Below are 11,741 nucleotides of genomic sequence, written 5' to 3'. Positions count from 1 at the left end.
AAAAAAAAACCACAGTGGTCACAGTCACCCACCTGCCCCATGCCCACAGTGGTCACCATCTGGGTCACTCACCTGCCCTGTGCCACCCACCTGCACTATGCCCACACAGGTCACCACCTGTCCTGTGGGTCACCCACCTGCCCCAATGTCACATCCTGCCTCAAGCCCATAGTGGTCACAGTCACCCACCTGCCCCGTGCCACACCCCACTCCATGCCCACAGTGGTCACCACCTGCCCCATGCCCACAGTGGTCACAATCTGCCCTCTGGGTCACCCACCAGTCCTGTGGGTCACTCACCTGCGCCCTGCCCACAGCAGTCACCCACCTGCCCCACAGGTCACCCACCTGTGCTGTGCCACACCCTGCCCCGTGCCCGCAGCAGTCACGGTCACCCACCTGCCCCATGCCCACAGCAGTCACCACCTGTCCCATGGGTCCCCACCTGCCCTGTGCCACATCCTGTCCCATGCCCACAGCAGTCATGGTCACCCACCTGCCCAGTGCCTGCAGCAATCACCACTTGCCCTGTGGTGAACTTGCCCTGCGCCATGCCCTGCCCTGTGCCCACAGCAGTCACCACCTGCCCCATGGGTCACCCACGTGCCCCATGCCACACAAGCCTCGCTCTGCCACGCTGCCAGTCACAGCTCTGTCCCTGCTGTTGTTTTCCAAGCTCCAGGGATGATTTGCAATGAGTGACCCGAGGTTGGGGTCTCTCCCAGCATCACTGCTGACCCCAAAAAAGGGAGATCCCAAACTCTGTTTTGAAGCACCCACGAATCCCCTGCTTAAATGCTGTACCAAGCCCCTGAAGCAGAAGGACAAACCACACAATGTCCACTCTGTGTGCACCCAGCTCAGCACAGATCTTGTGTCCCCTGCACATCCTTCCCTCAGCCAGCAGCTTCAGGAAACTGCCTTTACCACGGGCTGGCTGCCAGCAGTGGGTTAATGTGAGGCACTGGTGGAGTGGCATTTAGCACGCCAGCCTGTCCTAATTGCTCCCTCTCAGGAGCAGCTGAAATGCCAGGAGAACTTCCCTTCTGTGCCCTCACGCAAGGTCCAACCAGTCAGACTGGCTCATCAAAAGCAGGCCCAGGGAGTTAAATAAACTCTGGCAGAGTAAACCCACTAACAATAACACCACTGCCACAAAACTGAAGCTCTGCCAACTTTAATTATGTTTGGGTTGGACAGGGCATCTTTATTGTTTGCTAATGAAGGCAATAAAATAAATTAGCCCAGGCCTTTTAATATTAAATGAATGTATTTTACAGCTGCCTGGGAAAAAAAACAACCCACAAGGCAGATATAGACTGAACGGTTTTGGGACATGCAGAGTGACACTGGGTGGATAAAAACATCCCAAGGCAGCAGAAGAGGGAGTTAACCTTCCAGAAGTTAAAGAATAAGGAGTTTTTCCCCAAACAAGCCCTGTAATGCTGCTGGGATGCCCAAATGCTTCCCAAGCTTGCAGTGGCAGGTAAAAAGGAGAGGGTTGATGCTAGAGGAACTCAGAGGTTGGATCTCATCTTTTCCCTTGGCCATTTCAGCAGGTCTCTAGTTCCAGTTCTCTGCTAAAATAAATCCAGGCACTGGCTCAGGCAGAACTGGACTCAGCATCTCCTTCAAGCCATCCTGACATCATCAGCTCTTCCCTCTGGCAATGAATAATCCCAGGTCCCAATTCCAGCTCCAGAGCCTCACAGTGTGACAGTCTGGAGCTCCTGTCCTCACCAGGCACATGAGACATTCCCTGATGCCTTCTGCTGGTGGTAAAGGTGGAAGCACCTGCCTGCAGACTCAGCCAAACACATTTACTGCCCCTCGAACAGCACAATCTTAAGGGCTGCTTTTGTTAATCATCATTGCTTTTAATTACAGCAAATCCCACCAGAGTTCTGGCTGACCTTCCAGTGGGAGCCTCTCCCAGCATCAGTGCACAATTCCCTCCAGCTGAGCAAAAAAAAAAAAAAACTGCCAGAGGGACAAAGGGACTCTGCCCCAGGCCCACTGTTTGCTCCTGAAGCAAAATTGAGGAGAGTGAAAGTTTTCTCTCTCCTCAAAGCAGTCCAGAACACTTCACACACTCAATATTCACATCCAGCCATGGAAGAGCTAAAAGAGGAGAAAAGTCAGCCAAGGACAGGGAAAGGAAAAGCCTTTCCAAAGGAAAAGCCACACTGTGGGCATCACCCTCAGGGCACACCCAGCCTCTGATCCTGGCACAAAGCTCTGCCTGCTCCTGCACCTCCTCATTGGGAAGGAAAGCTTGTTTGAAGAACAGACCCTCCTGCAAACTCCTCTGAGCTCCAACACTCCTGCACAATGTTGGCTCTGCTGAAGGACCTGCTCCCAAAACACAGAGATGTTCAAACACAGGAGTTTTAGTGCCAACAGCAGAAACAGAGACAGGCCTGAGCCAACCCACATTTAAATTCTCTGGAAGCAGAAAAAGGCATCTCACACCTTATGCAAGGATCAGCCTTTCCAGGGAGGCAGTTTTTGCTAAACAGTTGCATTTCCCAGTAAATAAAGAGACAGATCAACAGCAGCCAACCCAAACGAAGGAAGACTAACGATGTGTTTAGGAATGTGGAGTCCCAGGGATGGATTTAGCTCAGCCACAATCACCTGCTAAGTTCTATTAGCTCCAAGTTTTCACTTTTGCTTGGAACAGATTCCCACCTTCTTCCTTCCCTGCTCACTTCTAAAACCCAGGGTTGTTTTAGAAGTGTTTTACTTGACAGCCTAGCTCCACAAAACCAGCTCTCAGAACAGCATCCCAGTGGACTGAAGTGTTTATCCTACACACACCAAGTTCTTTCAGTCAGCAATAAAACCCCAGGCTGAAGTCCTGCAGGTGAATCTTATGGGGAACTCAAAAGACTGACTCCAAACTGACATCAGCAGTTTGGTTTTACCTCTGTACCATCCTCCATGGCATCAAAAAGCAGGCAGGGATCCAGAGACAGGGATCCCACAGTGCCAAGAGCTGGATATGAACTCCCTGCCAATCTCCAGCATCAGTTTTTGTGCTGTTGCAGCAGACAGAGAATCACTGTCTCAGTCAGAATCACTGTCTCACTGTCTCTATTAACACAATCATCTCTCAGACTGGCCCAGGGTGAAAAAAAAAAAAAAAAAAACAAGAGAAAGAAGTGCTTTGTCATAACTAGGAAGTGCTTTTTGCAAGGAGAGCTTCCCTCAGGAAACCAGAAAAAACTCTGCGGGGAGAATCCTGCCACAGACACATCCAAAACCAAAAAGGCTTTTGGAGCTCTTGGCACTCATTTAATCCTACCAGCTGCTCTTTGAGGCACTGAGAGGCAGGCTGCCTACAGCTCAGCATCCTCCTTCCAGCTGCTGAACAAAGGGATTGGGAGTACAGCAAACAGGATTGGGTTTCCATCCCTGAATTTACTCACTGCTGCTCAGTGCATGGTGGTTTTCCTCCCAGGAATTCTGCTGCTAGAATCCCCTGTCAGCCATCCTGCTCAGATTGGCTGCCAACAGTGGCTTAGCTTTTGTTTCAGACTAGACATCCACAGAGGCCCTGTCTCCTCTCAAACAAGCCAGCTGGAAGATGGATTGACAAGTATGAAATTTGGAAAAACCCACAAGATAGACAGGAAATCACACAGAAAATGAAGAGGTGCTTGTTCACACATCACAGTGTGGCTTCTTCCACAGAGAGATGCTGAAACCTTGGGGAGATTTAAAAAGCAAGAGGTTAAATTAAGTAGGGGAAAAAGCCATTAATCCTGAACTCTCACTGCTGCCTCAGGAAGTCTTAAAATCATGAAAAATCAAAGACAAAGCACTGGGGGAAAGTCTCACTGCATGTTTGTTTCACTTTTCCTGGAGGATCCCTGCAAACACAACACTGAGCTGCTACAACCCACTGTGTTTTCCTCCCACCCCAGAGCAGAATGGGACACTAGGAAGAGGAATGACAGAAATAGAGAACTAGGACATTGTTATACACCAGAACCATCAAAAAAAAAGAGCCTTTTCAAAACTGAAAAGCAGCAAATCATTACAAATCCATGAGCTGCCTCCCCTGAAGCGTTTCACACCCCAGATGGAATTTCCAGGCAGAGGAAGAATGACAGCCCAAGGAGCTGCTCACACTTCTGCTCAGGCTACCAGAATATCAGTTGGTTTGAGTCCCTGCAAAAGAGCTGACATCTGATTTTATTCTGATGTGGAAAAGAAACACTCCTGGAATGCCAAATTTCCTTCACTCCCAGATTTTACTTAAATCAAAGGCAAGATATCCCAAGGAGACTAAAGTTACCTGAAATTTGGACTAAATATCCCATAAATCCTTTTTACATGAACTATATTTAAACCCACATAGAAATGGAGAACTACAACCCAAGGAGTGCCAGAAGCACAGGAATCTCCTGAAACCACGAAAGCACAAATCCTGAGCTCATCCCTCTGTCCCTCTCAGAGTCCACATGGGTTCCCCAGGCTACTGAAATCAAAGCAAAGATTCAAACATCTCTTACTCAGTTCCCAACCACCAGCTTTGCTCCCTGCTGGAGCAACACTTACTTTGTTGCCTGTCACAGACATCTTTTATGAAAAATCCCTTCCTTAGGATTTTTCCTCTTGAGAAGCTGAGAAGCTTCAAGAACAAAATGTAAACAATGGTTATCTGCTGCTGTGGAATGCAACAGGTAGATCTGTGATTGGTCTTCTTAGCTAGCCTTCTGATGAAATCCTTTCTTCTATTCTTTTAGTATAGTTTTAATATAATATATATAATAAAATAATAAATCAAGCCTTCTGAAACATAGAGTCAGATCCTCGTCTCTTCCCTCACCCCAAGACCCCTGTGAACACAGTCACAGCTGCCCTCTCTGAGTATTTCTCTCAGAAACAGTGCAAAGAAAGGTTGTGTGTGAACACACAAATCCAACCTGGCTTGGACCACATCAAGCTGACCCCTCACAGCAAAAATCCACCGTGCGTGGCCCCAAAAGCAGCAGTTTGGGTCCATATCAGGAACATACCCGTGCAGAACTCCTTGTGGGGGTTCTGGGGTACCACAATCCTCCTGTAGACGATGGGCTCTGACTCCAGGATGTTCTCGTCGTGCCGGTAGCGGGCGGGTTTCTCGTTGGGGGTCCCTCGGGAGCGGGTGCCGCTCCTCCTCTCGTAAGTCTCGATCTCTTCAAACACAGCTGCCTTGTCAAAAAGGGCCAGGTTGCCCTCAAAATCGAAATCAGTGTCTGGGATTTCATCAATGTCATCCCCAAAGCATTCGTCATCCTTGCTCTTCATCTGCCCATTCTTCAGGCCGCTCTTCTTCGGGGTCACCTGGTTGGGGTGGCGGCTGCTGGATGACCCTAGGCCAAAAGAAAAGCAAGGTGGGAGTGTGTCCTAAAAGGGAAAAAGGCATTTTGGGGCAGAGGGGAGCTCCTGCTTACAGTCCTCTCATTCAAGGGGTGCTCACTATGGAGCTCAGCCCTGGAGCTGGCATTACTCAGGCTCAGCTAAGCCAGCAGGAAATAGAACATCAAATAAAAAACAGAAAACCAATAGAAAATAGAGCATCAGCAAAGAGACTTTCAGGGACTTCCCTCCAGCGGCCAGGTTAGAAAAACAGGCTTGCCCACAGTAGCAAACGAGGAGTTTCTCCAGGTTTTATTTAATCCCAGTGCCACATCAGTGGCAAGGTAATCAGCTGTGACCTAGGAGTTTTCCCATGTTCAGGCAGGTGTGTGACCCAAGCCCTTCTCTGGAATTCCCCAAAATTTCAGAAACTACTGTAGGTGTTTCCTTCCCTATTAATGATCTTTAAGGGAGAACTTCAAACCTTGAATAGAAAGGATCTCTTTTTGCTCAACCTTGATATAATTTCTGTGAAATGAAACACAGTCCATTGCCTCGCTCCTGTTTCACTCTCCTCCTTACCCATTACCTTGTGTTTTGGAATATGCTTCTTTCCAACCACAAGTCATTGGGAAAGCCCAAATTCTCTGGAGTGAGACTTAAGAAAGTCTCCTCCTTAGGGCTGGAGATGAAGAACTGATGCAAATATACAATTATGAGCTCAGCATATCCTTTACTTGCTCATTTCTTCCTTTGTCCTCCAGGTCCAGACAATATTATTCTGTTTGTCCTTGCCAGTGTCACATTTGCAATTACTAAAAAATATTTCAGGCCAATTCCTGCAGTTACAGGAATCACCTACGGTGTCCAACAGATGGAGTAAGTTATCAAGCCAGAGCTCTTGCTCTACTAAACCATTTCCTGTTGTTTAAGATAATCCCATTTGTGAGGGATTTATACAAATGAGTTGGAGAGAATCAATTTGATACCACAGAAACAAAGAATTCTGAGCCATCCAAGGAGATTCCCAAACATCCCAAAAGATTTGCAGCAGGCACACTCCACCAGCACCCTTCCTGTCCCCTTACAAGTCCAGTTTCAGCATGTCTAACTCCAGTCATGCTGAAATGTGATTTGCTGAGGATGTGTACCTGGTTTATTTCCAGTCAGAGATGCATTGCCTCAGCAAGGATTTATTTCAGACAGTGTGGGGCTTGGTTTTTCTCAAGAACTGGTTAATAACTAACCTGAAAGCTTTCCCAGTCACCACAGCAAGATCCTAAATCTGCCAGGCCTTGCAGAATAACTATTCCCCATTAAGGAAAAAAAACAAACAACCTTCTCAAATGATAATGCACTTTTGTCTTGGAAGGACAGAGAGCAGAATTCCAGCACTGTGGTGACAAAACAGGATTTAGGAGAGAGGAAAGGCTTGCCAGGAAGGAGAATTTCAGTAGGCACACTGCAACCACTCATTTATGTGCAGGTTGCACATTTATTTTTGAAAGTTTCTGGTATCAATTTCCACTCTGTCCCAGACAAAGGGCTCCCAAACCAAAGGTGACACAAAGCTGGACAGGATTTGGTTTGGAACTGAACTGCCACAGCTGGAATCACAGCCACAGCTGCTGCTCTGAAGGAGGAAGATGAGGAATGCAAACACAACAGGCCCAAGTTCTCCCAGCATTCAGGAGCTGCAGCTCAAGTAGAAGCCAAGGGACTCTAAGGATTCAGGAGGACAAGCTGGAGCCTGCACTGCCACAAAGGCAAAGCCAGCCTGCTCCTTGTGCCAGTGGCAAGGGTTTGGCCAGCTCAGGCTGCTCCTGTCACACTCCCCTGCAAACAGCTCCACACTCCCCTCAGCTGCCCCAAAACTCAGAGCGGGTATCCAGTGGGACAGGAGCAGCTGATGTGAGCATGGAATGCTGATGGAATAAAGCTGGAGAACAATGGCTGCAGAGTTCCCTGCAGCCATAAAGAATGGGAGCCAGGAGCCCACCTCATCAAAACGTGGTGGGCAGTTCCCTGAGCCACCCTGAGCTCTGCAATGCTGCTGACCCACCCAGCTCTGCCCTGGCTGCCCCACAGCCCCCTAACAAGGTACACAGAATGTGGCACAGGCTTCCAAGGAGCTGGGAGCAAAGTTAGGAGCTGTTCCTCTTCAAGCATCACCCTCTAGGCAGGAAAAAAAGTGACAGCTGGTTCTGCTCAGGGAAAAGAAAAGAGACAAAAAAAGGGCAAGGAGGGGAAGCAAAGCCAGGCTGAAGCAAGGCAGATCTCCTATTCCAGCTGCTTCTGGACCACAGCTCCCAGTGCTCTGCCCTGCATGAGGAGAGCTCCACTCCAAGCTGGCACGCACAAAAGCACCTCCCTCACAAGATAAACAATCCTTCCCGGGCTTTTTTTGTTTCTGAGGAATAACAACCCTTTCATGTACAGCACACAAGCAAACAAAGTCTCCAGCAAGCTGGCTGCCTTCCTGAGAGATCCCTGTGGGAGGCTTTGCTGCCAGCCCTGGCACTACGAGCCCGGTGCCAGCACGGCAGCAGAGCCATTGTTGGGAAACCTGAGCTGGTGTTTGGTGTTTATTGATTCCTGTCACACCAGGGCTCCAAAGGGCAATTCTGGCCCTCACTTGGCACGCTAGAGGCCAACAAGAGGTCAACTTTGAGCTGCAGGACGCAAGCTGTGGATGACATCTCAGCCCATTCTTCCCTACAAAGCCAGGCCCAATTCCATCCCCCTCCCAAAACTCAAACATCACTCACCCTACTGTCCAAATGCACATTTTACAGGGTAAAACATCCCTTGTACCTTCTTTGGAATCCCGTGTGCCTCCTTTGGAATCCCTCCTGTATTCCAAAATCACCCCTAGCCAACACCTAGGACCTCACTCAAGCTGCCTCAAAGTCTGTAAAAGTCACCTGCTGTGCTCATGTAAACCTATCATGAGTGGTTTGTGGGGTGAAGTTGACAGCTCCTAACTCTGATCACCCCAAATCTCCCAGACATCCTGGAAGGGGTAAAAATATCCCAATATTGGTGCTGGGGGAGAAATCCTCCAAAGGGGAATTCTGGCCCTCACTTGGCACACTAGAGGCCAACAGGAGGTCAACTTTCAGCTGCAGGACCCAAGCCCTGGACGACATCTCAGCCCATTCCTCCCTGCACTCCTGCACAAAGCCAGGCCCAATTCCATCCCCCTCTCCAAAATCACACATCACTCACCTATTCTCCAAATGCACATTTTACAGGGTAAAACATCCCTTCTGTACCTCCTGTATTCCAAAATGAACCCAAGCCAACACCTAGGACCTCACTCAAGCTGCCTCGAAGTCTGTTGTGCTCATGTAAACCTAACATGAGTTATTTGTGGGGTGAAGCTCTGCTCATCCCAAATCTACCAGACATCCTGGAAAGGGTAAAAATATCCCAGTTGGTGGTGAGGGAGAAAGACTTCCAGAGCTCTAGGAATTTCTCCTCAAAACCACAGCCTTACACCTGTTTCACTGGCCTGGCCCACCTTGGTTTGTTTATTTTGCAAGAAAATGAAATCATGGAATTACTCTGGATGCATACCAAGGCTTCAACAATTAAGTCATGGAAATATGCTGGATATACACTGAAATCTCAGGAATTGGATTATGAGGGTCTGGAAAGGAAGACAGCTCAGGGGGCTTTGAGGAAAAAAGTGAACAAAGTCAGTTTTGACCCAATTTTGAAGATTTTATCAAGAGAAATAAAAATAAGGGATGTGTGACTTTGGGATGCTCTGATTTTACATCACTCTTATTAATTTATATTTTTAACAACACAGCCAAAACCCATTTGTAATTATGTATGGGGTGATGTTGTAATAGGTTATGGGTATAGAAGCCTTAAATAGAAAAGCTTGGGGAGATTTAAAAAGCAAGAGGTTAAATTAAGCAGGAAAAAAAAGCCATTAATCCTGAACTCTCACTGCTGCCTCAGGAAGTCTTAAAATCATGAAAGACAAAACAGTGGGGGAAAGTCTCACTGCATGTGTCTTTCACTTTTCCTGGAGGATCCCTGCAAACACAACACTGAGCTGCTACAACCCACTGTGTTTTCCTCCCACTCGAGGATCACATTGCAGTTTGTAGCAGCTCCTTTTAGAGGAAAGGCTGGAAGCTGGCAATCTTCAAACAGAAAAGACAGCAAAATGAGGAAATCCTTGGAACTGGCATTAGACATTTTCTACACAGACAGAATCACTAAGATGGAAGAGACCTTTAAGATAATTGACTCCAAACCATGCTCTAACACCACCTCAACTAGATCACAGCACTGAGTGCCACATCCAATCTTTTTAAACACATCCAGGGATGGTGACTCCACCACCTCCCCAGGCAGACAAATCAAATACTTTATCCCTCTTTCTTTTCTTTTTAAAAAACCTTTTCCTAACATCCAACCTAAATTTGAGACTGTGTCCTCCTGTTCTGTCAGGAACAAGAGACCAATCCTGTCCTGGATTGCCAAGCAAGATGTACTCTATTTGCCCCCTGCCTGGATATAATCTGGAGATTCTGGATCACCAGCACAGCTTTTCTCCTATGGAATTCCCAGAGGAACAGCAGCTGCCTCTTCCACTGCATCTTCAGAGGAAGACTGCACCTTTCTACAGGATCCTTGCTCCAGCAGAACCACACTGACACTCCAGGAGGGCTGCAGCCACAATTCCAATGGGACTGCTGCCAACGCCCTGACCCACAGGGTGTCAGGTTGGGCTGTGACCCTGTCAGTGGTGTTTTAGTTTACTGCATTGTGTATTTTATCCTTTTATTTTCTTCCCTATCAAAGAACTGTTATTTCCTGCTCCCATACTTTTTGGCTGAGAGCCCCTTAATTTAATATTTATAGCAATTTGGAGGGAGGAGGTTTACATTTTCCATTTCAGGGGAGGCGTCTGCCTTCCTTAGCAGACTCCTGTCTTTCCAAACCAAGACAACCCTCACCTGACTACAACCACCTTTTGGTGGGGTCAGAAATAGACTCTATTTCAAAATAACCCACAGGTGGGCCAGGGGAAGTTCCCAGCAAAGTCTGGTGGCAAAGGGAAGATGCTGGACAGGAGAGCCCCACACTTACAGGAGTTGTGTCTCCTCCTGAAGCCTTTGGACTGGCTCAGCGTTTCCATGTGCCGATCCATGTAGCTCTTGGAGCACTGCTGCTGTGGGGAGATGACAATGTCCTGGCTCTTCATGTCTGTCCTCCTGGGGATGTTCTGTGGGGCACTGCTGGACATGGGCTTCTTCAGCACCTTGCCAGTGCCATTCTGGCTGGGCCCCACCTGGCAGCCCACCCCTGGCATGGCTGTGTCCATGTGCTGGGAGTCCCCACATTGCCTGCTGTCCCCTGGTCCTGGGATCTCCAGGATCTTCAGCTCAGTGATGTCACCTGCCCTAAAAACAGCACCAGAAAAGCAGGAATTTAGCAGGACCCTGGCAGGAAAAAACCTCCTGAGGAAAAACACTGTTGTCCAATGGGATTGTTCTGATGTCATCATCAATGGAAACAAGGGAATAAAAGGATTTTAATGCTCAAAGATACACAGACATCAAAATGTTCAACTGAAATGGCAAATCTTCAAAATAACCACTTCAGTATGCCTGCACTGCACCTGGATTTTGCTTGAAAGGCTCTACAGCTGAAACAGGAATCAGTCAAGCAGAAAATGAAATCAACTGGCCCAGAGCTTTGCAGAAATCTGCATTATTTTAACAGTTCCCAGCTAATTAATTGCTCTCAGCCTTGAGGCTACTATTACTTTTAATCCATTTCTGCAGAAAGCTACCCTCAGATCAGAGCAGTTCATGCTCAGACAAGAAGGATACTTCCCATTTCCAAAGAATAAAAAGCTAAAGAAAACTAATCTAGCACTGGGCAAAAGCCAAAATTAAACAAAGGAGTGATTATAAAGCCCTCCATTTGCACTGACTGCAAGAAATAACTCAGGAATGAGGCTCTTCCAGCTTTAACTCAGCATTTGTCCAAGTGGGATGTGAAAGCAGAGAGACTTCCACACATCCTCTGCTGCCTTCCCCCAGTGCCTCTCTTCAAAATCCAAGGGAAAAAAAATAAATTCAGAGTATTGACTTTGAGGAGTCAGTGTTATTAAAAAAGGAGTGACTCAGAGCCTTAAGTACAACATTGCAGGGAACAGGAAAATGGGCACTGAGCAGTGACTCCTGGGTATATTTTTAAGCACAGTGTTAGCAGGAACTGGTGGAAAAACTGCTGAGGGCAAAGCTTTGAAAAAGCACCTCAGCTCCCTCTGCTACAACAGAACAGAATAGAAATTAAAAAATAAAAATATATATTAATACATAGTAATAAAAATTACAAATAAAAATTATATATAATATATA

At 47.4% G+C, this 11,741-nt stretch overlaps 1 protein-coding gene across 1 annotated transcript in view; it reads right to left on the bottom strand.

The window, feature by feature from the left end:
- Window positions 1–11,741, bottom strand: part of EDC3 (enhancer of mRNA decapping 3) — a gene marked incomplete at its 3' end in the record, with an annotated part of 20,086 nt that overhangs the window by 5,975 nt on the left and 2,370 nt on the right. Inside the window, exons 2-3 of the mRNA XM_014306521.1 lie at window positions 10,462–10,775; window positions 5,028–5,363 (exon numbers count right to left, since the gene is read on the bottom strand). Coding sequence (XP_014161996.1) covers window positions 5,028–5,363; window positions 10,462–10,775 — 650 coding nt within the window. The remainder of the gene's footprint in view (window positions 1–5,027; window positions 5,364–10,461; window positions 10,776–11,741) is intronic.

Source organism: Geospiza fortis, unplaced genomic scaffold, assembly GCF_000277835.1.
Source record: "Geospiza fortis unplaced genomic scaffold, GeoFor_1.0 scaffold171, whole genome shotgun sequence".
Classification (NCBI taxonomy): Eukaryota; Metazoa; Chordata; class Aves; order Passeriformes; family Thraupidae; genus Geospiza; species Geospiza fortis.
Note: the sequence above shows the minus strand (reverse complement) of the source record. Positions and strands in the feature narration are given on the sequence as shown.